Here is a 26,958-nt window from a genome sequence, read left to right as displayed (position 1 = left end):
GGATCCTGGTCAGGCACATGCGGGAGTCTGTCTGACTGCCTCCCCGTTTCTAACTTCAGAAAAATACAAAAAAAAACCCCAAACAAACCCAAGGTCGCTGGCTTGAGCACAGGCTCATCTGGCTTGAGTGCAGGGTTGCTGGCTTGAGCGTGGGATCATAGACATGACCCCATGGTCTCTGGCTTGAGCCCAATGGTTGCAGGCTTGAAGCCCGAGGTCTCTGGCTTGACCAAGGAATCACTCACTCTGCTGTAGCCCCTGGTCAAGGCACATATGAGAAAGCGATCAATGAATAACTAAGATGCCACAACAAAGAATTGATTCTTCTCACCTCTCTCCCTTCCTGTCTGTCTGTCCCTACCTGTCCCTCTCTCTGTCTCTGTCACACAAAAAAATTAATATCCAGAATACATAAAGAACTACAACTCAACAACAACAAAACCCCTCATAAACAATGCAATTAAATAATGGGCAAAGGACCTGAACAGATACTTCTTCAAAGATATATTCAAACAAACAGCGAAGAAGCACACGAAAAGGCGTTCAGCATGATTAGTCATGAGAGAAATGCAAATTAAAATCACAATGACAGCCTGACCAGGTGGTGGTGCAGTGGATGGAGCGTCAGACTGGGATGTGGAAGGACCCAGGTTCGAGACCCCGGGGTTGCTGGCTTGGGCGTGGGCTCATCTGGCTTGAGCAAAAGCTCACTAGCATGGACCCAAGGTCGCTGGCTCGAGCAGGGGGGTTACTCAGTCTGCTGAAGTCCCGCGGTCATGGCACGTGTGGGAGGGCAATCAATGAACAACTACGGTGTCGTGGCGAAAAACTGATGATTGATGCTTCTCATCTCTCTCCGTTCCTGTCTGACTGTCCCTATCTATCCCTCTCTCTGACTCTCTCTCTGTCCTTGTTAAAAAAAAAAAAAAAGCCACAGTACATATAGCCCTGGCCAGTTAAAAATAAAGAAAAATAAAATTGGAAAATAACAAGTATTGGTGAGAATGTGAAGAAATTAGAACCCTTGTACATTGCTGATGGAAATGTAAAATGTTTGCAGCTATTTTGGTTTCTCAGAAAGCTAAACCTAGAATTAACATAGACCCAACAATTCCACCCCTAGGTATATATCCAAAGAAATTGAAAGCAGAGAGTCAGACATATATAATATATATATATTCTTTTCCAACTGAGAGGAGGGAAGATAGGGACAGACCCATGCTTGTGTCCTGACCAGTATCTACCTGGCAACCCCCATCTAGAGCTGATACTCTGACCATCTGGGGCCATGCTCACAACAGAGCTATTTTTAGCACCTGAGGCAGAGGCTCCATGGAGCAATTCTCAGCACCTGGGCTGATGCACTTGAACCAATCTAGCCATGGCTATGGGAGGGGAAGAGAGAGAGAGAGAGAGAGAGAGAGAGAGGGAGAGAGGAGTGGGAGGAGGGGGGAAAAGCAGATGGTTACTTCTGTGTGTCCTGACCAGGAATCAAACCCAGGACATCCACACACTGGGTCAACTACCACTGAGCCATTTGGCCTAGGCTCAAACAGATATTTATATACTGATGTTCACAGAAGCATTATTCACAATAGGAAATAGGTAGAAATGACTTAAGTGTCCATCAACAGATGAATGGATAAATAAAATATGGTATATACTTGCAATGGGATATTATTCAGTCATAAAAAAAATAAAATCCTGATACATGCTACATAATTATAAACCTTGAAGACATTATGCTTATGAAATAAACTAGACATAAAAGTCCATATCTTGTCCTGGCTAGTTGGCTCAGTGCTAGAGCGTCGACCTGGCGTGTGGAAGTCCCTGGTTCGATTCCCGGCCAGGGCACACAGGAGAAGCGCCCATTTGCTTCTCCACCCCTCCCCCTCTCCTTCCTCTCTGTCTCTCTCTTCCCCTCCCGCAGCTGAGGCTCCATTGGAGCAAAAGATGGCTCGGGCGCTGGGGATGGCTCCTTGGCCTCTGCCCCAGGTGCTAGAGTAGCTCTGGTGGTGACAGAGCGACGCCCCAGATGGGCAGAGCATCTGTGGGCATGCCGGGTGGATCCTGGTCAGGCGCATGTGGGAGTCTGTCTGACTGCCTCTCCGTTTCCAGCTTCAGAAAAATACAAAAAAAAAAAAAAAGTCCATATCTTGTATAATTCCACTCATACACAGTACCTAGAATAGGTAAATTCAGAGACAGAAAGAAAACAGAGGTTATGAAGGCCTATTGGGAAGAGATAATGGAGAACTATTGTTTAATTGGCACAGAGTTTCTCTGAGATAATGAAAAAGTTCTGGAAATAAATAGCAGTGATGAGTATACAATATTGTGAATTTACTTGATGCCACTGAATTGCATACTTTTAAAAAAACATTTTTTTAAGACCTTATTTATTCATTTTAGAGAGGAGAGAGGGACAAGGGGGGAGTAGCAGGAAGCATCAATTCCCATATGTGTCTTGACCAAGCAAGCCCGGGGTTTTGAACCGGTGATCTCACTGTTCTAGGTCGAGCTTTATCCACTGCCCCAGCACAGGTCAGGCCATTGACTTGTATACTTAAAAATGGTAAACTGTTTTATACATTTTGCCATAAAAACACAAAAATAAAAAAGTCAAAAGCTAAAGGAGAAACTTAGAATATATATTTCAACCCATATGATAAAGTATACAAAAAGCTTTTACAAAGCAATAAAAAGATAAATAGAAATAGAAAACAAGGCAAAGGACACAAGCAGTCTACACACACACACACACACGACATATATGTTGACTTAAGAATACTGCATATTAGAAACTTAACCTTATGATAAATAAGATCGTTAAAAATATGATACCAGTCTGACCTGTGGTGGCTCAGTGGATCAAGCATCAACCTGGAATGCTGAGGTTGCCGGTTCAAAACCCTGGACTTGCCCGGTCAAGGCACATATGGGAGTTGATGCTTCTTGCTCCTCCACTCTTTCTCTCTCTTCCCTAAAATGAATAAAAATAATTTAAAGAATATGATACCACTGTTTTCCTATAAAAATAACAATATCAAAATCTGATCATGTATTGTTTTTGCAAGTGTGTGGAGAAACAGACACTCTCGTATTCTGTTGTGGGTTGTAAATTATAACTTTTGGAAGACAGCTTGTCAAAAATTTTAAAAGTAAATATGCCTTTTCTATTGGTAACTAACAGAAAACCCAACTCCAATAGGCTTAAACAATAAAGAGGATTTATTGGTTCATACAACGCAAATTCCAGGGGATAAGCAGGCTTTGCAATTGGTTTGATTCCACAGATCAACAATATCACCAAAGATGTAATTTCCTCCCATCTGTCAGTTTAGCCTTCCACAGTATGAGCTTCAAGGTAAATTTGACTCCCTTCTTGGTAGCAAAAGGGCTACCATTTGAATGCTTCACATCAGCCAAACCACACTGTCCAAAAGAAGAAACAAAGCTGGCTTCTGTTATCTCAGAAGAGCAAAGAAGAAAAACCAAAAAACTTCTTCCCCCAAATACTTCAACAAAAATCCTCTAACACTTTTTCTTTTTTTTGTATTTTTCTGAAGCTAGAAACGGGGAGAGACAGTCAGACAGACTCCCGCATGCTCCCGACCGCGATCCACCCGGCACGCCCACCAGGGGGCCACACTCTGCCCACCAGGGGGCGATGCTCTGCCCCTCTGGGGCATCGCTCTGCCACAACCAGAGCCACTCTAGCGCCTGGGGCAGAGGCCAAGGAGCCATCCCCAGCACCTGGGCCATCTTTGCTCCAATGGAGCCTCGGCTGCGGGAGGGGAAGAGAGAGACAGAGAGGAAAGAGAGGGGGAGGGGTGGAGAAGCAGATGGGCACTTCTCCTGTGTGCCCTGGCTGGGAATCGAACCCGGGACTTCTGCACGCCAGGCTGACGCCCTACCACTGAGCCAACCGGCCAGGGCCCTCTAACACTTTTTTAATTTGAATTGGGTCAGTGACTAATTCCTGAACAATCTCCTTGACAGGACAATGGTATATGTTGATTGGTTAAAGCCTGGGTTGCCTAAACCAATCACTGAGGCACGAGGGCATGGACTTACCCTGATTGGGATACAAGCACGGTGGTACCACCTGCCAAAAGCTGGGGGAGAGATCAATTCTAGGCCTTCAAACTTTATGACTGAAGGGATGACACAAAATAGATGTTGGGCAGGGAATCACATCAGCCACAATATACTTTGATTTGGGAACTATACTTCTAGGAATCTATCCTCCAAATATACTGGCATATGTATACAAGTAAGTATGTTCAAACATGTCCTGTGCCTGACCTGTGGTGGCACAGTGGATAAAGCGTCGACCTGGAAATGCTGAGGTCGCCGGTTCGAAACCCTGGGCTTGCCTGGTCAAGGCACATATGGGAGTTGATGCTTCCAGCTCCTCCCCCTTCTCTCTCTCTCTCTCTCTCACTCACTCTCTCTGCTCTCTTCTCTAAAATGAGTAAATAAATACAAATAATTTAAAAAAAAAAAACAAACAAAAAAAAACATGTCCTGTTATTATAAAAACAGGATATTGAAAAAACCTGAAAGCATGGATCTGGTTAAATAAATTGTGATGTAGCCATAAAAAAGACTACGGCAGCTACAAATGTATTGATATGACACAATCTCAAAGATATATTGAGAAAAAAAGTGAATAATATGCTACCATTTGTGATGAAAAAAAGGTAAGAAGAAATGGATATATATATATATATATATATTTTTTTTTTTTTTTTTTTTTTAAGTGAGAAGTGGGAAGCAGAGGCAGATGACAGCGTGCACTCCAGCCAACCAGGATCCAGGATCATCCCAGCAAGCCCCCTACCAGGCGATGCTCTGCCTGTCTGGGCCGTTGCTCCATTGCTTGGCAACCAAGCTATTCTAGCACCTGAGGTGAGGCCATGGAGTCATCCTTAGTGCCCAGGGCCAACTTTGCTCGAACCATTCGAGCCATGGCTGCAGGAGGGGAAGAGAGAGAGAGAACTAGGAGGGGGACAGAAGCAGATGGTCACTTCTCCTGTGTGCCCTGACCGGGAATCAAACCCAAATCTACCACACGCCAGGCCGACGCTCTGCCACTGAACCAACCAGCCAGGGCCATATTTTTAAATTTTATATAAAACAATTTAATTGCTTTTTAGAGAGGGAGAATAGGAGAAAGAGAGAGAAACACTGATTTGCCGTTCCACTTACTCATGCCATTATTGGTCGATTTCTGTGTGCCCTGACCAGGGATTGAACCCACAAGCTCTGCAAGTTGGGATGACTCTAACCAACTGAACTATCCAGCCAGGGCAGGTAGAGTTATATTTTTAAATAAAAAAGGGAAATCTGTTTTTATCAATAAACCAGACCAGATAAACAGAGATATCCAAACACATGCACACACATACATATACCTATTTATACTTGCACGTGCATGATTTGTATAGAACAGGGGTCCCCAAACTTTTTACACAGGGGGCCAGTTCACTGTCCCTCAGACCGTTGGAGGGCCGGACTATAAAAAAAACTATGAACAAATTCCTATGCACACTGCACATATCTTATTTTAAAGTAAAAAAACAAAACGGGAACAAATACAATATTTAAAATAAAGAACAAGTAAATTTAAATCAACAAACTGACCAATATTTCAGTGGGAACTATGCTCCTCTCATTGACCACCAATGAAAGAGGTACCCTTCCAGAAGTGCAGCGGGGGCCGGATAAATGGCCTCAGGGGGCCGCATGTGGCCCGCGGGCAGTAGTTTGGGGACCCCTGGTATAGAATATAGCTAGAGTATTCACAAAAGGCTGACAAATTAGTGATAGTCTCTGGAAAGGGAGCCAAGGGAACCTGAGAATAGGAATAGGGGTAGTATATAACTTTCATTCTTGTGTGTATGTGTGTGTGTGTGTGTGTGGCAGAGACAGACAGAGAGAGGGGGACAGATAGGGACAGACAGACAGGAAGGGAGGAAGATGGGAAACATCAATTCTTCGTTGTGGTTCCTTAGTTGTTCATTGATTGATTTCTCATATGTGCCTTGACCGTGGAGCTACAACAGACCGAGTGACCCCTTGCTTGGGCCAGTGACCTTGGCTCAAGCTGGTGAGCCTTGCTCAAACCAGATGAGCCCACGTTCAAGCTGTTGACCTCAGGGTCTTGAACCTGGGTCCTCCGCATCCCAGTCTGACGCTCTATACACTGCACCACTGCCTGGTCAGGCTATAACTTTCATTCTTTAGCTTTTCATATTGCTTGACTTTTTTTTTACCATGTGCATATATTTTTAGTTAAAAATAACCCTGACCTGTAGCACAGTTGATAGAGCTGTTGACCTGGGATGCTGAGGTCGCTGGTTTGAAAACCTGGGCTTGCCTGGTCAAGATACATATCAGCAGCAACTACAAGTGGATATTTCCTGCCTCCCCCGCCTTTCTCTTTCTCTCTCTTCTCTCTAGAATAATAAATAAAAATATTTTAAAAAATAAATAGAAAATAAAATAAGAACACTTATTAATTACAGGTTTCTATATTTTACCTGTCAGATTGTCAGAGATAAAAATATTTGTTAGCCTGACCTGTGGTAGCACAGTGGATAAAGCATCGACCTGGAAATGCTGAGGTCACTGGTTTGAAGCCCTGGGCTTGCCTGGTCGGGGCACATATGGGAGTTCATGCTTCCAGCTCCTCTCTCTCTGTCTCTCTCTGTCCCTCTCTGTCTCCTCTCTAAAATGAATAATAAAAAAAAATATTTGTTAATGGTCAACAGGGATGTTGGGAATAAGTCCTCATATATATTGATGGTGGGTATATAAATTTATACACCCTTTTTGGGAGGCAATTTGGCAATATCTATTTAAACTAATAATGCATCTAATCTTTTACCTAGCACTTACACATCTAGGATTTTATCCTACTGATATACGTACACTTATTGGCAAAGAAGCATACATAAACATATGCACTACAGTAGTTTGTAGTAACAAAAAGCTGAAAACAATTTAGACATCCATCAATAGAGGGTTAACTAAATTATTATATATACATAAAACAGAAGTTAATTTTAATTCTACACAGCAATAAAAAACAAACAACCATGGATAAATGCAACACCATAGATGAAGCGCCCAGACATTGTTAATGAAACAGGCCAGACGCAAGAGTACATACTCTGCATGATTCCATTTACATGAAATTCAGATACAGGCAAAACTAATCTATGATGATAGAAGCCACAAGGTGGTTAATCTTAGGAGTGGGTAATGACTGACAGGGTCATGATGAATCAGCTTTTTGTGGTTCTAGAAATGTTCTGTATTTTGACCTGGGGGGAGGTCACATAGGTGTAAACACTGTGTAGGTCACATCAAGTGTTCCAGGTCCATGCTTTATCCACTGCACCACCACAGGTCAGGCAGATTAAGAGATTTAAGAAACATACCAGCCTGACCAGGTGATGGTACAATAGATAGAGCATCAGTCTGGGATGCTGAGAACCCAGGTTCAAAACCCCAAGGTCACCAGCTTGAGTGCAGGCTCATCTGGCTTGAGCGTGAGTCGCTGGTTTGAGCATGGGATTATAGACATGACCCCATGGTCACTGGCTTGAAGCCCAGGGTTGCTGGCTTGAGCAAGGGGTCACTGGCTTGGCTATGGCTCCCTCACCCCCAGTCAAGGCACATATGAGAAAGCAATCGAACAACTAAGGTGCCGCAACTATGAATACATGCTTTTCATCTCTCTCCCTATCTCTCTGTCCCTCCATTTCTCTCTCTATATATATAAGAAAAAAAAATCAAGCAATTGCAGTGTATAGTCCTTATTTGGATCCTGCTTTTTTTTTTTTTTGTATTTTTCTGAAGTTGGAAACGGGGAGGCAGTCAGACAGATTCCCGCATGCGCCCGACCAGAATCCACCCGGCACGCCCACCAAGGAGCGATGCTCTGCCCATCTGGGGCGTCGCTCTGTTGCAACCAGAGCCATTCTAGGCCTGGGGCAGAGGCCACAGAGCCATCCTCAGTGCCCAGGCCAACTTTGCTACAGTGGAGCCTTGGCTGCAGGAGAGGACGAGAAAGACAGAGAGGAAGGAGAGGGGGAGGGGTGGAGAAGCAGATGGGCGCTTCTCCTGTGTGCCCTGGCTGGGAATTGAACCCGGGACTCCTGCACGCCAGGCCGACACTCTACCACTGAGCCAAACGGCCAGGGCTGGATCCTGCTTTAAAAAACTTAAAAAAACACACAAAAAAAGAAAAAACAAACCTAAAACAGCCTGAGCTGTGGTGGCACAGTGGGTAAAGCATCTATCTGGAATGCTGAGGTCTCTGGTTTGAAACCCCAGGCTTGCCTGGTCAGGGCACATACAAGAAGCAACTACTAGGCCTGACCTGTGGTGGCGCAGTGGATAAAGCGTTAACCTGGAAACACTGAGGTTGCCGGTTCAAAACCCTGGGATTGCCTGGTCAAGGCGCATATGGGAGTTGATGCTTCCTGCTCCTCCCCCCTTCTCTCTCTCTCTCTCTCCTCTCTATAATGAATAAATAAAATCTAAAAAAAAATTAAAAAAAAATAAAATAAAATAAAAGAAGCAACTACTATAACCTGGTGCTCCCTGCTCCTACCCTCACCTTCGTCTGTGTCTCCTCTCTCTCTAAAATCAATAAATAAAACCTTCCCCAGCCTGACCAGGCAGTGGCGGAGTGGATAGAGTGCAGGTCTGGGACGCTTAGGACCCAGGTTCAAAACCCCTGGCTTGAGCAAGAGGTCACTGGCTTGGCTGGAGCCCCAGGTCAAGGCACATATAAGAAAGCAATCAATGAACTAAGGTGTTGCAACAAAGAGTTGATACTTCTCATCTCTCTCCCTGTCTGTCTGTCCCTGTCTATCTCTCTCTCTCTCTCTAAAAAAAAAAAAAAGTTAAAAAAAATCCTCACCCTCTCCTATAATCAGAGGAAACGCAAAATACAAATTAGGTACTATTATTTGCACATCTGGTTGGTAATTTTTTTAATTGATAAAGTTCTTTTTTTTAGATTTTATTTATTCATTTTTATTAGAGAGAGAGAGGGGAGAGAAAGAGAGAGAGAGAGAGAGAACAGGGGGAGGAGCAGGAAGCATCAACTCCCATATGTGCCTTGACCAGGCAAGCCCAGGGTTTTTGAACCAGCGACCTCAGCATTCCAGGTCGATGCTTTTATCCACTGCGCCACCACAGGTCAGGCTAATTGATAAAGTATTGATGAAAGTCATGGGGAAACAGAGGCTCATACACTGGTAGGTGATCATGTAAATTGGAACAGCCTTTATGTAGAATAACTCAGCAGCACCTATTAACATTTTTAAATGTTTATTTTATTGATTTTAGAGAGAAAGGGAGAGAGCAGGAGACAGGAGCATCTCTTCCTGTATGCGCCCTGACTGATCGAACCGGCAACCTCTGTGCTCTGGGACGATGCTCCAACCAAACAAGCTATCTGGCCAGGGCTATTAAAATTTTAGATATGGAAGAATATGCACCCCACTTTTATGAATATATCCACAAGAAATATTAGCACATCTAAGAAGAGGTTGTGATTTGGTTGAAGGTGTCTGGTTTAGTACTGTAATTGTCTTTTTAAAATATATATATTTCTTGGCCCTGGCCAGTTGGCTCAGTGGATAGAGCATAATCCCAGTGTGCAACATCTCGGTTTTGATCTGTGGTCAGGGCACACATGAGAAGCGGCCATCTGTTTCTCTTCCCCTCACTCTCCTCCTCTCTCTCTTCCCCTCTCTCCGTAATAGTTCTAGTTCCTCGTTTTCCTATTTCTGTCAAAAGCACTAGCCTTCTCCCCATTACTTAAGCTTGAAGCCTTAGTCATTTTATATCCTTCCCTCCCTTATCAGAAAAAAATCATCATGTCCAAGGCATTTTTTTCTTACTTTTAAATATCTTACATGTCTCTTTCCTGTGTATTCTTTGCCACCCTAATTCAGACCCTTCACTTAACAAATATTTATTGAGCACATATTATGTATGTGCTAGACAGTTTTAGGGACTGGAATCATACAGAAAGACATTGCATATGCAATACACTTTTATAAGGCTTATCCTGTACCAGGCACTGTACTAAGCCCTTCAGTTACATTCATTTAATACTCCTAATGACCCTGTGATATACGTACTATTATTAACTCTATTTTATAATTTGGGAAACTGAGGCACATAGCTTTTAAGTAGCTTAAGGTCAGACAGGTAGTAAGTGGAAGAGTCCAGATTTGAACCTCAACCCTGGCCAGATGGCTCGGTTGGTTAAATCGTCATCCAGAAGCACAGAGGTTGCCGATTTGATGTCTGGTAAAAGCACATGCAGGAGCAGCTCAGTGTTCCTCTCCCTCTCTCTCTCTCCTTTCCTTCCTCTCTCGCTAAAATTAATAAAAATTTTAAAATATTTGAACCTGGGCAGCCTGATGTTATAGTTTGTCCTCTTAAACGGTTAATGCTATATTGCTTCTATGTGGGGAAACCTTAGTTTATATGGGCTGTGGCGAAAATCAGACAGGGTAAATATGATAGTAACTTGAATAGTTGGTGTTAGTTTAAAAAGCATGGCCAAGAAAGACCTTTCTGAGAGGTGACTTGTTTGGGGAAGAACTTAGTTTTGTCACTGTGGGATTTCCTAATTGCACAGGCATTATGCAGTCCTCTGTATTTCCTGCAAAATAGCAACTAGATCAAAAGACTAGATCAAACTCAGTTCCATCCCTTTGATAGGTCTATAGGATAGATGTAACATTTGATGTCTCTTTTTTTGTAATTTTAAAAGCTGTTGATGCTTACTATTGATATCTATTTATTAAGGGTTGCAGAATAATGATATTCTAATTTTACTATTATTATTTTTTTCAGTGAGAGGAGGGGAGATAGCGAGGCAGACTCCCACATGCACTTTGACCAGGATCCACCTGGCAACACCATCTGGGGCTGATGCTTGAGTACTGAACTATTTTTAGCACCTGAGGCTGATATGCTCAGACTAACGAACTATCCTCAGTGCCTGGGGCCACACTTGAACAAATCGAGCCACTGGCTATGGGCGGGGAAGAGGGAGAGAAGGGGGAGAGGGAGGGGTTGAGAAGCAGATGGTTGCTTCTCCTGCGTGTCCTAACCAGGAATCAAACCTGGGATGTCCATATGCTGTACCAACGCTCTATTCACTGAGCCACCAGCCAGGGCCACTATTATTTCTTATTCATTGAAATTGTTTTTGTAAAAAGACATGTCCTTTCATCCTACTCTTTTGTTACCTGGTTCATCTAGGAAAGGCAGGATAAATGCTTGATTCTCTTCCTTTACTGATGAATTTTCAAGATAATGAATTGGTTTCCTATCATTAGAGGTGATATTTGAGCCGAGACATGAATGACAAGGGCCCAGGTATTCAAAAACCTGTAGGAAGACTTAACCCCACACAGGGGGATCAGATAGTAGAGAGCACTGAGAAAGGAGTGGACTGCATTAAGTTCAAAGAGCACAGAAGACCATTGTGGCCACATAACTTTCACTCCTACCTGTGGAACTATCTTGTTACAGACTGAACGTGTCCCCCTAAAATTCTGATGTTGAAATCCTATCCCTCACTGGGATGGTACTAGAAGATGGCGGGCCTTTGGTAGGTGAAGAGGACTAGATGAGGTCACGAATGGGATTAGTGCCCTCATAAGACTCATGACACAGCTTGCTCTCTCTGCTCTGCACTGGCAGAGGGCCTTCACCAGAACTTAACCATGCTGGTGCCCTGACTCTGGACTTTTAGCCTCCAGAACTGTAAGAAATATATTTTTGTGTTTATAAACCACCCAGGATATGGTGCTTTGTTATAACAGCCTGGACTAAGACATAGCTCTTAAATTCTTCACTCTCTTCTCCACTCTTACTACCATACCAACTTGGTCTGGGGTTTCCTCTTTCTCCCTGGACCACTGCAGTTAGCCAACTAGTTTCACTGCCTCCAAACGGCTTTTCCAACCTCCTCAGTTAACTCCTGACTCACCAAAAGCTTAAAATTCTCTGTATAATTATTTTTGCTGGAAATGCACCTATAATTTTATAACAGATGTCACTGGCAAAATAAGATTCATTTATTAAAGGGAAGTGTTTGCTTAAAATGCTGCTTGACACCAAAGAACACAGACCTGAATTTTTGCTTTGTGGTCAGACCTGAATTTTGAGTTCCAGCTCTGACACGAGAAACCTGGTGACCCAGGGAAAATTATGTAACCTCCCTGAGCTTCAGTTTCCTCATCTATTAAAAAGATGAGAATGCTTTATTTATTTATTTTTTAGAGAGAGAAAGTGAGAGAGGACAGATAAGGACCAACAGGAAGGGAGAGAGATGAGAAGCATCAATTCTCCATTGCGGCACCGTAGTTGTTCATTAATTGCTTTTTCATATGTGCCTTGACTGGGGGCTACAGCAGACTGAGTGACCCCTTGCTCAAGCCAGCAACCTTGGGCTCAAGCCAGCGACCATGGGGTCAAGCTGATGAGCCCACGCTGGTGCTCAACTGGGAGACCTTGGGGTTTCAAACCTGGGTCCTCTGTGTCCCAGGCTGATACTCTATCCACTGTGCCACTACCTGGTAAGGCAATAATGCCTTTAATACACTGCTGTGGGAATTAAATGATAATATAGATTCTCATTTCAGATACATATATATGAGAGAACAGAGAAAAACAATATATCTTTATTATAGTGCTTGGATCATAGTAAAGGCTCAATACAAAATAGTTTCTTTAATTTTTCAAATGTATCTCTTTCAGAAGCTCCAGTTTCAGTGATGAAATCTACCTGCTTAAAACCTCAGTCATTGCTAAGAGCCGTCCTAGAGCCACTTGAGAACATCCCAAACCTAGGGACCCACTGGGACCTTAGAAGAGGAAGTTGACACCACGCCCCTCTAGTCCAGCAGTGTCCCTTCGACAAGCCTGACTGGAAACCAGTGGGCCCTTGATGGATCAATGGTATCTCACACTGATGGAATGCTTTTCCAGACAGTGTTGATGTCTCTGATTGCTTCATCTCGAACTTCAGTGGGACTCCTAGGTACCTTACTTCTCATCTCATCCAGATCAGTAATCATCTCCCAGGCACAACAGGTTCAGTGTGTTCTGGGACCCCGGCCTCCACCATCCTCTTCCCTTCTGCTCCCAAAGTCCCAACACTGCTGCCAGGAGAACCAAGCAGACCAGTATGAATTCATGCTGTTCAATTTTAACTTGGCCCTTGCAGCTGCTCAGCAACCCTTTTATTTGTCTCATACATTCCCTGGCTTGCTCCCCACAGAGGCTGTTCCAGACCTTCTTCTTTCTCCTCAAACTTCAAATTCCAATCTCCATATGGTGCTTTCACAGACTTCTTTTAGGTACTTTTATCAGATGAACTGTCTCAACTGCAACAGATCAGTGATGTCTTTCTCCCTTCCAGCCCTGTCCTCTGGCCATCCAGTTCCATTCCTTAGAAAGAATCAATGGTCTCTTATCCTTTCAGAGAGAGTATATGACTCTACAAAAGAAAGAGGGAACTTGCACTGGTCTTTATAGATAAGTAGGGTTTGGAGAGAAGGGAGGTGGTATCAAGCAGAGGAAACCCTGGGCAACAGCACGGAGGTGGGAATGAATAAGATATATTTTGAAAACAGGGTATAGCAAATAGACTAATCCCCTGAGAAATAATCCCAGGTGCTGCCTCAAGTGCTACCTCTCCTCTTCCAGTTCTGACTTCAGCCTGATCACTCCTTCCCTGCTTGTCCTGCTCTACATACCAGCAGAGTGGAAATCCGACACGACATGACCCCTCACCCGTCCTATCTTGCCTAGACTTCTGTTACTATTTATTGAGCTTTGACTCCAACCATCTGTTTCAGTCCCGATAAAGAAGTTCTAGCTCCTTCCTGAGTCACTCTCCAAGCCAGAAACTTTCCATTTCTTTGGTCACATGGACAATTTCCTCACACCACTGAAAATAGGACAATAAATATAGAGGATGCATTGTATAGATGTTACTGATTTTACTAATATATACAACAGAGGTCAAGGAAACAGGCAAACTATACAACAGAAATATAACCAGCAAAGCCCAGACTGTGTGAAACTACTAAAATACGAACCAATTTCCTCAACAAAAATTGTAAGGAAGAGAAGAAATAAAGGGACAGCTGTAGTTTAGAAGTGACATACAACAGAGCCCTGGCCATGTCGCTCACTTGGTGATAGCATCTTCCTGATGCACCAAGGTTGTGGGTTTGATCCCTGCAGAGCACATTTGGGAGGCAACCAATAAATGTGTGAATAAGTGGAACAGCAAATCGATGTTTGTCCCTCCCTGTCTCTACCTCTAAAGGAAAAAAAACAATAAAAATAAAAGTGACTTATAGTAGGTATTCACTAATCACAACGCATGAACTTTACTTAAATACTGATTTAAACAAAAATGCTGTAAAAATTTCTTTGGACATGTATGAAAACTACTGGAAACTTAAATATTGACTTGATATTTGATGACATTAAGAGATTTTTGCTTGTTTATTTTATGTGTGCTAATGGTATCACAATTATGACTTTATTTTTTTTATTTATTTCCCCCCCACAATTATGACTTTTTTAAATGGATCCTTACCTTTTAAAAAGACATACTGAAATATTTAGGTATGTAATGATATCATGTCTGGGATTTGCTCCAAAGTAATATGGGAAGGAGGAAATAGATAAAACAAGAGAGCCCAAGAGTTGATACTAGCTAAAGTTAAGTGGTAACTGGGGATTCATTCTATTGTTATCAACTTTAGGACGTGTTTTAAATTCTCCATAAAAAAGTTTTACAATAATATTATTGGATTGTTGAGCATCTGATGAAAGTGTGAGTGTTATTTTGAAGGAGTGAAACAGGAGGAGCTGGAATTTGAGAAGAGGAAGGTCTGGAACAGCCTCTGTGGGGAGCAAGCCAGGGAATGTATGAGACAAATAAAAGGGTTGCTGAGCAGCTGCAAGGGCCAAGTTAAAATTGAACAGCATGAATTCATACTGGTCTGCTTGGTTCTCCTGGCAGCAGTGTTGGGACTTTGGGAGCAGAAGGGAAGAGGACGGTGGAGGCCGGAGTCCCAGAGACAGTCACACTGAACCTGTTGTGCCTGGGAGATGATTACTGATCTGGATGAGATGAGAAGTAAGGTACCTAGGAGTCCCACTGAAGTTCGAGATGAAGCAATCAGAGACATCAACACTGTCTGGAAAAGCATTCCATCAGTGTGAGATACCATTGATCCATCAAGGGCCCACTGGTTTCCAGTCAGGCTTGTCGAAGGGACACTGCTGGACTAGAGGGGCGTGGTGTCAACTTCCTCTTCTAAGGTCCCAGTGGGTCCCTAGGTTTGGGATGTTCTCAAGTGGCTCTAGGAAGGCTCTTAGCAATGACTGAGGTTTTGACCCGTAGCTTTGTAACCTCAAGCAAGCCACTTCCTTTTTTTCTTTTTTTTGGATTTTATTAACTTTTAGAGAGAGAGAGAGAAGGGGGAGGAGCGGGAAGTATCAACTCTCATATGTGCCTTGACCAGGCAAGCCCAGGGTTTTGAACCTGCAATCTCAGTTTCCAGGTCAATGCTTTATCTATTGCGCCACTACAGGTCAGGCCAGCTACTTCCTTTTTTGAGCCTTGGTTTCCTCATCTATAAAAATTTGGGAGAATACCTACCTCACAGAGTAGGTGTGAGGATTACTGCATTTTTTGCTCCATAAGACCCACTTTTTTTCCCAAAAAAAGTGGAGGGGAAAATGCCCGAGTGTCTTATGAAGAGAAAAATACGGTATTTTATTAAATATTTTAATACAACATTTGGTTTAGAATATTTTTTCTTATTTTCCTTTTTAAAACCCTAGGTGTGTCTTATTGTCAGGTACGTCTTATGGAGTGAAAAATATGGTAAGTGCAATAATGTGGACAGAAGTGCTTCGCCCAGTGTTATTCTACTCATGAGAACTTATTTCCTCAGCAGGTGAATACAATATCCATTAATCTTGAAGCTGATGCAATGTTATGGCAAATATGTTATCACTATATGGAACAGCAAAACCGACTCTCAAGAATATGCTATTTTCTTCCTAAAGCTTAATGAAATTTGATATTTGAGATGTGTCCCTCCTAAGAAAAAAACACTCCAACTTTTTGAGGGGAAAGCTTTCGATGAAGAGATAGAAGAGTAGTAGTACTAATAATAGCAAACATTTATCTAGTACTTCCTATAGGCCAGAGACTGTTCCAAATATGTGTTAGCTATTGTATACTGATCTGGACCTCAAAGGAGAGACATGTATGTGTCAGAGATAAAAATGTGTGAGTCACCCACATGTGGGTGATATTTGAAATCATGGTCAAAATGAGTGTCTAGAAGAGTCACATACAGGACAGAAGCCTAGGACCGAGTCCTCAAGAACTCCATCATTGAATGGCCAGGCAGAAAAAAAAGGGGCTTGGAAAGGAGACTGAAAGGAATGGCCAGAGATGTAGGAGGAGAGCCAAGAGGAGCAATGGGTCCTGGAAGTCAATGTGTTTCGAGGAAGAAACCATCATGGGCCTGACCTGTGGTGGCGCAGTGGATAAAACATCAACCGGGAACACTGAGGTCACTGGTTCGAAACCCTGGGCTTGCCTGGTCAAAGCACATATGGGAGTTGATGCTTCCAGCTCCACACCCCCTCTTCTCTCCCTCTCTCTCTCCTCTCTCTAAAACCAATAAATAAAATCTTTTTAAAAATTAAAAAAAAAGAAAGAAACCATCACGGATATCAAATTTTGCTTGAGAGATCAAGCAGGATGAGGACTAAAAGTATCTATTGGATTTAGTGACTTGGTGGCCAGTGGTGACATTATCACCACAGATTGAAAAGGTTAGAAGATAGAATGAAATGTATTGTGAAGGAATTAGGAAGAAAGAAATGGGAAAAGTCGTTATTTCAAGAAGTTTAGTATAAAGGAGAGAAGAGAGTTTGGTAGTAGCTAAAGAGGGATGTAAACTCAAGGGAAATTGTTTTTGTTAAGATCAGAGAGACTTGAGCATACTTAAATACCAATGAAAATATCCAACAAGAGGGAACGGTTGAATAGACAGAAAAGAGAAATAATAATTAATGTGTAAGGTTCTGGAAAGGTGTGAGGGGGTAGGACACAAAGTACAGTAGAAAGAAATGAGAAGTGTAAAAGGAGATAAGGAGAGGGTTTGTGCTAATGTGAATAAATATATACATTTCGTGGTGCGGAGTGGGGGTTAGATTAGATAATGCATGCAAAGCACTTACAGTAGTGCCTGGCAGGTTAGTTTGTACCAGAAATGGCAGCTATGTTACTGTTGTTGTATTGTTATACACCTGCTTGAAAATTTCTGACATTTTAGGCTATGCAAAATGAACTCGTACATTACTTTGTTAATGCTATAAATTGGAAATTTGATAGATCAAGTTTATATACAACAAGGGTTACTTGAATTTTCTGTTTCCTCACCTCCATCCTGTCCAGGATTTCTGGGTAGTTGCTGGTCTCCTGATTTTGATAAGAAGACAGAAAAAAAGTTGTACATTTAAGATTACTGCACTTTATGCACTTTTGCATATGCATTTTCATTTCTACATATTTTTAAATGTCCACCAAAGCCCCTATGGATGTCAACTTGCCCACAGAAAAAAAATGACATTAAAAATGAACTGCTCCCAGGGTTAGAAAGGATCTGAAGAGTTTAATTCAAGGGGGAAATTTGATTTGTACTTCAAATCCATAGAATGAAAGCAGAGAGCTGATTGATAATTGTTGACTATTCAATCTGTGAGGTATCCCCGAACTCACTGCCTAACATCCTCTAATCTTGCCTCAGTCTCCCAATTCTCAGCCACAGTATGCTGTGGCCCCTCACTTTTGCTGCCCATCACCACTCCCTTACCCCCATTGTGCTCCTAGCTCCCAATGAGACTTTTGGTTTCTTGAATCTAAACTGAGAGGGAAGGGTGCTATTAAAAGAACTTGAGCCTGACCAGGTGGTGGCACAGTGGATAGAGTGTTGGACTGGGATGCCGAGGACCCAGGTTCGAGACCCTGAGGTCACCAGCTTGAGCACGGGCTCATCTGGTTTGAGCAAAAGCTTACCAGCTTGGACCCAAGGTTGCTGGCTAGAGCAAGGGGTTACTCGGTCTGCTGAAGGCCCACAGTCAAGGCACATATGAGAAAGCAGTCAATGAACAACTAAGGTGTCACAATGTGCAACGAAAAACTAATGATTGATGCTTCTCATCTCTCTCCGTTTCTGTCTGTCTGTCCCTGTCTATCCCTCTCTCTGACTCTCTCTCTCTGTCTCTGTAAAAAAAAAAGAAAAGAAAAGAAAAAAGAACTTGAGGTCATCTGAGGTTTGGTAAGCTTCCTAGTTTGATGTTTCTTGGAGTTTGAATCTCTCAAATTCTTGGCCACACTGTTGAGGGAGTAAATTTGACTCGGGGGAGACTTAAAAGAGATTATCCTTTGATTCAGAATCTACATTTAAAAAGAAAAAGCCTATAATGCCTTTTTAACTCTCTTTTAAATCATGTTCAAAATCCTTGACTTAGAATATTAGGCTCCTCCAACTCTGGCCACACTCCTTTTAACTTTTTTGTCACCTCCCTTAAATATGCCTTCTTAGCCTGACCAGGTGGTGGCGCAGTGGATAGAGCGTCGGACTGGGATGCAGAAGACCCAGGTTCAAGACCCCGAGGTCACCAGCTTGAGCGCGGGCTCATCTGGTTAGAGCAAAAAGCCCACCAGCTTGAACCCAAGGTCTCTGGCTCCAGCAAGGGGTAACTCGGTCTGCTGAAGGCTCGCGGTCAAGGCACATATGAGAAAGCAAGGTGTCGCGATGTGCAACGAAAAACTAATTATTGATGCTTCTCATCTCTCTCCGTTCCTGTCTGTCTGTCCCTGTCTATCCCTCTGACTCACTCTCTGTCTCTGTAAAAAAATAAACAAATAAAAAAAAATATGCCTTCTTATATGTTAGCGGTCATTTCAAACAGCAAAGGCCTAAGCTTGTGGAGCACCTGAAGAGAATCATTTACTTTTTATTCTATATACTTCTGCACTTGAGATTATCTTTTTAAAGTGGCAATGTACTGCTCCTGGAATTAAAACTAAAACACAAAAAGTAAAATAAAACAGCTTCTTGCCCCATCCTGGTTCTCCCTCTCTTCCACACCCATCCAAATTTCTCATTCTTCAAATTTCCATTCAAAATGTATTTCTGAACCCTCACATTTATGGTCAACTGATTTTCAACTAAGGTGCCAAAACAATTAAATGGGATAGAAGAGTCTTCAAAAGATGGTGCTGGGACAACGGAATGCAATCCATATGCATAAATGTAAAGTTGGACTCCTTACCTCATACAAAAATTAACATATAAAATTAACTCAAGATGGATCAAAGACCTAAATGTAAGGGCTGAAACTATAAATCTCTTACAAGAAAACATAGGAGAAAATCTCATGACCTTAGATTAGGCACTGGTTTCTTGGATATGGCATCAAAAGCACAAGAAACCAAAGGAAAAGTAGATAAACTAGACTTCATAAAAATTAAAAACTTTTGTTTATCAAAGAACACCACTGAGAAGTGGAAAGAGAATGCACACAATGGGAGAAAATATTTGCAAGTCATATATCTAACAAGAAACTTGTCTCCGAAATATATTTTTAAAGACTCTTACAACTCAATAAAAAAAAAAATAACCAGCCCTGCCGGTTGGCTCAGTGGTAAAGCGTCAGCCTGGTGTGCAGGAGTCCCGGGTTCGATTCCCAGCCAGGGCACACAGGAGAAGTGCCCATCTGCTTCTCCACCCCTCCCCCTCTCCTTCCTCTGTCTTTCTCTTCCTCTCCCGCAGCCAAGGCTCCATTGGAGCAAAGTTGGCCCGGGCACTGAGGATGGCTCTATGGCCTCTGCCTCAGGCACTATAATGGCTCTGGTCGCAACAGAGCAGTGCCCAAGATGGGCGGAGCATCGCCCCCTGGTGGGCATGCCGGGTGGATCCTGGTCGGGCGCATGTGGGAGTCTGTCTGACTGCCTCCCCGTTTCCAACTTCAGAAAAATACAAAAAAAAAAAAAAAAAAAAAAAGACAACCCAATTAGCAAATGAACAAAGAATAGGAATGGACATTTTCTAAATAAGAGACATAAATCGCCAATAAGCACATGTAAAGATGCTCATCATTAGCCATCAGGAAAATGCAAATCAACACTACAATGAGACACCACTTCACATCCACAAGGATGGCTAGAATAAAATAAGGCAGAAAAGTGATATTGAGGATGTGGAGAAACAGGAACCCTTTTACAGAGCTGGTGGGAATGTAAAATTTTGTAGCCTCTTTGGAAAGAGTCTGGCAGTTGCTCAAAAAGTTAAAGTTACCACTTGATCCAGAGTTTACACTCCTCAGTATATATCCAAGAAAAATGAAAACACAAGTCCACATAAAAACTTGTACATGAATGTTCATAGCAGCAATACTCATAAAAGCCAAAAATTAGTAAAAATCCAAATATCTCTCAACTGATGAATGGATAAACAAAATGTGGTATATCATACAGTGGAATATTATTTGTTCATAAAAAAATAGAAATAAACTACTTACTGCCTGACTGGTGGTGGCACAGTGGATAGAGCATCAACCTGAGACTCTGCGGCCCTGGGTTCGAAACCCCAAGGTCATTGGCTTTAGCATAGGCTCATCCAGCTTGAGCACAGGGTCACTAGCTCAAGTGTGGGATCGTTAACACGATCCCATGGTCGCTGGCTTGAGCCCAAGGTTGCTGGCTTGAGCAAGGGTCACTGGTTTGGCTGGAGCCCCCCGGTCAGGGCACCTATGAGAAAACTATCAATGAACAACTAAGGAGCTGCAACAAAGAACTGATGCTTCTCATCTCTCTCTCTCTCTCTCTCTCTCTCTCTCTTCCTGCCTGTCTGTCTGTCTCTCTTACTTGCCAAAATAAAAAATAATGATGTAATGATATATTACAACATGGATGAACTTTGAAAACACTATGCTAAGTGAAAGAAGCCACATATGAGAAAGCTAAGAATGAACAACTGAGGAGCTGCAATGAGAATTGATGCTTCTCATCTCTCTTTCCTGCCTGTCTCTCTTGCTTGCCAAAAAAAAAAAAAAAAAAAAAAAAAAAAGGAATGATGTAACGATATATCGATGAACTTTGAAAACACTATGCTAAGTGAAAGAAGCCTGTAATAAGAGACCACATATTATATGACTCCATTCATATGAAATATCCACAATAAGTAAACCCATGGAGGCAGAAAGTAGATGAGTTGTTTGCAAAGGGCTATATGTTTGAAGGGAAATTGGGAGTAACCGCTAAAGGGTACGAGGTTTCTTCTGGAGTGATGAAAACATTCTAAAATTGATTGCGATTGTACAATTCTAAATATACTAAAAAAAACAAGAGTTTACACTTTAAGTATGTGTTGTATGGCATGTCAATTGTATCACACCAAAGCTATAAAAAAAAGTATTCCTTCCATGGAGCCTTCCCTCTCCATTGTAGTCCACATTTTTTATTTTTTGAGAGAGACAGGAAGGGAGAGAGATGAGAGATAAGAAGCATCAACTCATAGTTGTGGCACCTTAGTTTGTTCACTGATTGCTTTTTATACATGACTTGACGGGGGTGGGAGGCTCCAGCCGAGCCAGTGACCCCTTGCTCAAGCCAGCGACCTGGAGCTTAAGCCAGCAACCATGGATCATATCAATGATATCACGCTCAATCTGGCAAAATGAGCCCACACTCAAGCCAGCGACCTTGGGACCTCAGTGTCCAGTTTGATGCTCTATCCACTGTGCCAGTACTGGTCAGGCACACAGTCCACATTAATCCCTCCATTCTCTCAACTCCTACAGCTCTTAAAAACTATACTGTACAGTTTAGTACTCAGTTTAACTATCTGATGTTTATTATTATTTCGCATAGATTAGCTATGACTTATCAGCCATACTGTATTTTCCTCAGAGGAATGAGTAAGTCTTCTGTTTCTCAAATCTCTCTAAACCACCTAACACATAACTGGGCACACGGTAAGGACTCAGTGAATACCTGGTGGTTGTGAAGAACAGATTGAATGTGCGTGTGCTTATTTTCACACGTGTGTCGAACACACACAGAGGTTGGGGGGAATGAACACAGTCTCAGTGAGGTGAGTGAACGACGCTATGGGAAACTGTAGAATAGCAGATTTATTTAAGGGAAAAAACAGCATGGTTTGGATACTTTTGTTCTCCCCTCCTTCAGCCTCCTGCTGCTCAAAACCACATGGCCAACCATGTCCTGGTCTCTGAGATCCTAGGAGAGTCACTGAGGTCCTGTCTAGATACCTGACTGTCTGGTGTCACTGTTCCCCCATCGCTTCTTCCTCATCCTCCTCCTCTGTCCAGCTCAGATCATCTGAGTCCTCAGATTCTTCCTCCCCCATCTCTAACTCAAGCCCTGCCTGTGGCTTCTCAGCGAGTGCGTCAGCGTGCTCGAGCTGGGCCCAGGCCCCTGGGTCAGCCTTCACCAAGGAGATTTCAACCCGAGATGGCATCAGGAAGACAGAGCTCTGCTCCACACTTATGACCTGAGGAAGAGGGAAAGATAGAGGAACACAGAAAAAAGAGAAAATGAGGAAATCAAAAAGGTTGGGGACGGGGAGAAAAATCAAAATGTACAGTGGGGGAAAAGATGGAGGAATAAGACAACACAGTAAGGGAAAGAGAAAGAAGAAAGGAGAGAGGGAAGGGGGGAGAGGAAGAAAAAGAGGGAAGGAGAGGGAGAGAATATCAAAGCAAACGAAGAGAAAACGTCCACCTTTTCTAACGACAGCCCTCTAGTCATTGTGCCCTGGCACTTCTGCTCAGCCCACTGCCCTCCCTCCTGGGCACCTCCTCTGCACTTACCCCGCAGAGTTTCATCTGCGCTTGGAACACATGGTTACCATCAAAGACAACGTGCACATGGAGCTGAGAGAAAAGAAGGACAGAGGTAGTAGCCCTTCCAGAAGGTCAGAACAAGTCATTATGAGCCAGCCAGGCCAGAGGTGTGATCCATTCATCCCCAGGTCAGTCAGATAACCCTGACCCCATAGCTCTACCTTTGCAGGGGACTATGGAGTCGCCATGCTAACTGTATACAGCAACCCTGCCTGTCGGATTGTAGTAGCAGCCAGCCTCCCAGCCAGCATCACACATTCCTCACCTCGGTTTGACTGGCCTTCACCCAGTTGAATGCAGGAAGAGGAATCTGGCCGTACACAGTCACCACGACTAAGGAATCCGTCTGGTGCCAGTCGTGACGGCAAGATGCTGGTAGCTAAAGAGAAGATGTGAAACATGGGTGGGAAAAATGAACTCTCACCTCAAGAGTTCTCAGGATTTGTGTGAAGAGACAATCTCAGAAAGGTTAACGCTACCCTATATTGCAAAGCTTCTAGGCTGCGGAGGGATAAGGAGCAGAATCTTTTTTTTTTTTTTTTTTTTTTTTTTTTTTACAGGGACAGAGAGAGTCAGAGAGAGGGATAGATAGAGACAGAGAGACAGGAACACAGAGAGATGAGAAGCATCAATCATCAGTTTTTCATTGAGACACCTTAGTTGTTCAGATTGCTTTCTCATATGTGCCTTGACCATGGGCCTTCAGCAGATCGAGTAACCTCTTGTTCAAGCCAGCAACCTTGGGTCCAAGCTGGTGAGCTTTTTGCTCAAACCAGATGAGCCCGTGCTCAAGCTGGCAACCTCGGGGTCTCGAACCTGGGTCCTTCCGCATCCCAGTCTGATGCTCTATCCACTGCGCCACCGCCTGGTCAGGCAGGAGCAGAATCTTATTTGGTCCATGCAGAAGGGAAAAGCTAGAGAGCCTGACTATGAGGTACAGGGAGGAGAAATTATTTCTGGAATTGGGTTCTAGTCAAGAATTCAGGAGAGTTGGGGCTCACCTGCTTCCCCCAGTCATGTCTACCAACTCTGCATCCTGGCTGTGCCAGGAATGCCCCAAAATCCAGGGTCTGGATGCCACAACAGCTCCAAGACTTCATCCTGAGGTAGGAGAGTAATTCACTTGAATCTCTTTCCGCTTACACAAGCCCCCACTCCCACCTTATGATCAACATTGAGCAAAACCTCTCTCCCAAACCCAGCCAGGACCTTCCCTCACCCCTCATGGAATCGAGGTGCTCCTGGGTGGTAGGTACATGGAGTAGCATCACTCTCAGGGCCTTGGTAAACCTAAGACAAATCAAGAAGAGGAAAAGAATCAGGTCACTCTGAAGTATACCCCACCCAACTTCACATCTATACCCAGTCATCCCTTGGGTATGGTAGCCCCTGGCCACTAACTCTCACTCACAGCATCACATCCTGGGTTCTGGCAGCTGGAACCAGTCCGGATCAGACTACTGTCAAGTCCTGGGCAAGGGAAACATAGTCAGGAACATATCCATTCCCTCCACCCAACTGCCTTTGCACTGCATTTGTCTGTGAGGCCTGTCCGACTAAGGACCCACTTACCTGCTCCACGTTCCTGGTCTAACTCCTTCTGTTCCAATGCCATTTCCAGGGCTTTGGATATATTTAGTGGAAGCAGCTTTGGAGATAACTCTGACCTGGGGGTAAGGGCAGAGGGATTGAGTTCTGAATCATTCACCATGATTTATCCACAGCTCCAACATTCCCACCAGTGCTAATGGCGTCTGGGTCTGGTGAGTGGGGTCAGCGCTGGAGGAGGTGGCCAACAGCCCTATTGCCCATGTTCTTCTCTGTGTCCATTCCAAACCCGAGCCTGGGAGTCCCCAGGACTCTGCTGCCCATCTACCCAGCTGCTCTCTTACACTTCTTTGTAGAACCGTACCATTTCCTCTTCCTCTGACTCATTGTGAACCTAATAGGACTTTCTTCTGTTGTTCATACTATTTCTACAAAATTAAGTTCCTCTCCTCTGCAGCCTCCTGGCTGCCGACAGTACCACCATATCCTTTTCTTGATGTAAAACCATTTTAAAGCTCTTTTCCAAAAAGAAAAAGAAAATCAAGTCCTTCCTAATAATCCCCTCTTGTATTATAACCAGTTATTTATTCATGATTTAACAGCTATCTGCTGTTAAATCAAAGTAGCTATGCCTACCTATCACATCATACCACCTTACAGAAGGGACATTATTTCCAGACAGTGTTCCTATATGGCTCAAAATATACACCAAGCCCTGACAACTGGCCCTCCTCACATCTTGACTCCCTAGCTCCCAAACCCGTTACTAAGCTCCATGAATGTAACAAAAAACCCTGGGACCTCCTCTTTACTTGGGCCTCTCCCGGTGCAAAGTCTCTGCTGACTTTGGAACTGTAGTCCATTTTTGCTTCTGAAGTGCACTGCTTGGGCCAGGGCCCTCAGGTTGAGGGGCTTCAGGGAGCTTCTCAGCACAGTGCGGTCCCACAGTACAGCCCTGGTACAGATAAGGAGAGAAGGATTAGACATAGAATCCTTCTATTAGGAGCAGAATTTGAAGGAACTAAAGAATTTACCTTTATGTTTAAGAATTCAGAGAAATCAACGGTTCGCTTCCTGCAGCAGGACCAACCCTGATAAGGAGACCCAGATCAGCTTAGGTTTCTGGGTCTGTTTCCTTTGGGAAATGCTCTATCCCCCCCTTACCTATACCTCACCTTAAGCATATCATGGAAGATTGGGACCCCAGGGTGGTGGCAACAGGAATCTGTGGATACCGGTAGAAGGGTCAAGAAAGGAAAGGTAACAATACCAAATGTCTTACCTCTTCCCCAGGTTTATACGCTATGGCTTTTCCATGTAATGTAAAAAAAAAATTCAGTAGACTGAAGAGCACCCTATCAGTTACACTAGAGCAGGCACACAACTTTTTTCTACTCCTTTAACAGGCTGCCCAGGGGACCACTCCCCAGCACCCAGAGCCCCCTGGTGAACTCAGGATTACTCACCAGGCAGGTTGGTATTGGGGTCAAAGTGCTGCCCACAGCCTTTGTTACAGCAGAGTCGAGACATGGAGGCGTTAGAATTACTGAAAGGGTATTTCAAGGAGCCTGGCTGCCGAGTGGGGAACACCTCTCAGTCTGGAAGCTTTTAGCTGCCTGGACGGGCCAGCTGCATCTATCTTTAGTTCAGGAGGCGTCCACCTCCTAACATGGGCAAGGGAACCTCAACGGGCCTTCCCAGCCAATAGGAAGCAGCTCAGAGCACTTTAGCTCTGAGGCTCTAGGAAAGGACTAGGCAGAACAGGGCTGGGAACTTGGCTGAGGTCAGCTAACCACCACCAAGACCGTTTTAGACTTCCCATGACAATTCCAAGCCTCTGACATACCAGCAGCTGCTCAGATACAAATCCAATTTTGAGACCCCTCCCAGCTCAATGATGGTACCCCAATCCCCCCAGCCTTTACTCTTTCAAAGCAGTTTTCCTCCCATCTTATGACCTATGTACCACCAATAGCGCTAAACTGTCAATCACTTCAGCCATAGTGTGCATCAACCCTTCTCATGTTTGCCTAGACCAGGGGTAGTCAACCTTTTTATACCTACCGCCCACTTTTGTATGTTAGTAGTAAAATTCTCTAACTGCCCACCGGTTCCACAGTAATGATGATTTATAAAGTAGGGAAGTAACTTTACTTTATAAAATTTATAAAGCAGAGTTACAGCAAGTTAAAGCATGTAATAATTACTTACCAAGTACCTTATGTCAGATTTTCGCTGTTTGGCAGAATAAATCTTTATAAAACAACTTACTATAGTTAAATCCGTTTATTTATACTTTGGTTGCTCCACTACTGCCCACCATGATAGCTGGAACGCCCACTAGTGGGCGGTAGGGGCCAGGTTGACTACCACTGG

At 43.5% G+C, this 26,958-nt stretch overlaps 1 protein-coding gene across 8 annotated transcripts; it reads right to left on the bottom strand.

The window, feature by feature from the left end:
• Window positions 1-2,879: 2,879 nt before the first annotated feature.
• ITGB1BP2 (integrin subunit beta 1 binding protein 2) lies at window positions 2,880-26,482 on the bottom strand. 8 transcript variants are annotated; one of them, XR_010727806.1, is made up of 13 exons: window positions 26,049-26,478; window positions 25,758-25,807; window positions 25,617-25,673; window positions 25,395-25,537; window positions 24,607-24,701; window positions 24,446-24,504; window positions 24,254-24,324; window positions 24,036-24,135; window positions 23,300-23,413; window positions 23,002-23,064; window positions 22,441-22,682; window positions 17,543-17,581; window positions 3,359-3,438 (listed from the first exon to the last, which is right to left on the bottom strand). XR_010727806.1 is itself a non-coding variant. In XM_066249003.1 (12 exons), exons 1-12 carry the CDS (start codon window positions 26,110-26,112, stop codon window positions 2,909-2,911), a joined length of 933 nt encoding a protein of 310 aa, XP_066105100.1. In that variant the 5' UTR covers window positions 26,113-26,481; the 3' UTR covers window positions 2,880-2,908. The 8 variants fall into 8 exon arrangements, 7 of the variants coding, with proteins under 7 accessions (XP_066105100.1, XP_066105099.1, XP_066105101.1 ...); XM_066249003.1 differs by lacking the exons at window positions 3,359-3,438; window positions 22,441-22,682 and adding an exon at window positions 2,880-2,986 and having other exon boundaries at window positions 26,049-26,481; XM_066249002.1 differs by lacking the exon at window positions 22,441-22,682 and having other exon boundaries at window positions 3,265-3,438; window positions 26,049-26,482.
• Between the last annotated feature and the right edge of the window lie 476 nt (window positions 26,483-26,958).

Source organism: Saccopteryx bilineata, chromosome X (assembly GCF_036850765.1).
Source record: "Saccopteryx bilineata isolate mSacBil1 chromosome X, mSacBil1_pri_phased_curated, whole genome shotgun sequence".
Taxonomy (NCBI): Eukaryota; Metazoa; Chordata; class Mammalia; order Chiroptera; family Emballonuridae; genus Saccopteryx; species Saccopteryx bilineata.
This window is presented reverse-complemented; position numbering and strand designations above follow the sequence as displayed.

Coding starts and splice junctions, on each gene's coding strand:
- ITGB1BP2 (XM_066249000.1), bottom strand. CDS start 26,112: ATGTCTCGACTCTGCTGTAACAAAGGCTGTGGGCAGCACTTTGACCCC. Junction 23,414..24,035: donor GACATGACTGGGGGAAGCAG/GTGAGCCCCAAC, acceptor TCTTCTCTTTAG/CTACCAGCATCTTGCCGTCA. Junction 23,065..23,299: donor TGAAGGCCAGTCAAACCGAG/GTGAGGAATGTG, acceptor CTTTTCTCTCAG/CTCCATGTGCACGTTGTCTT.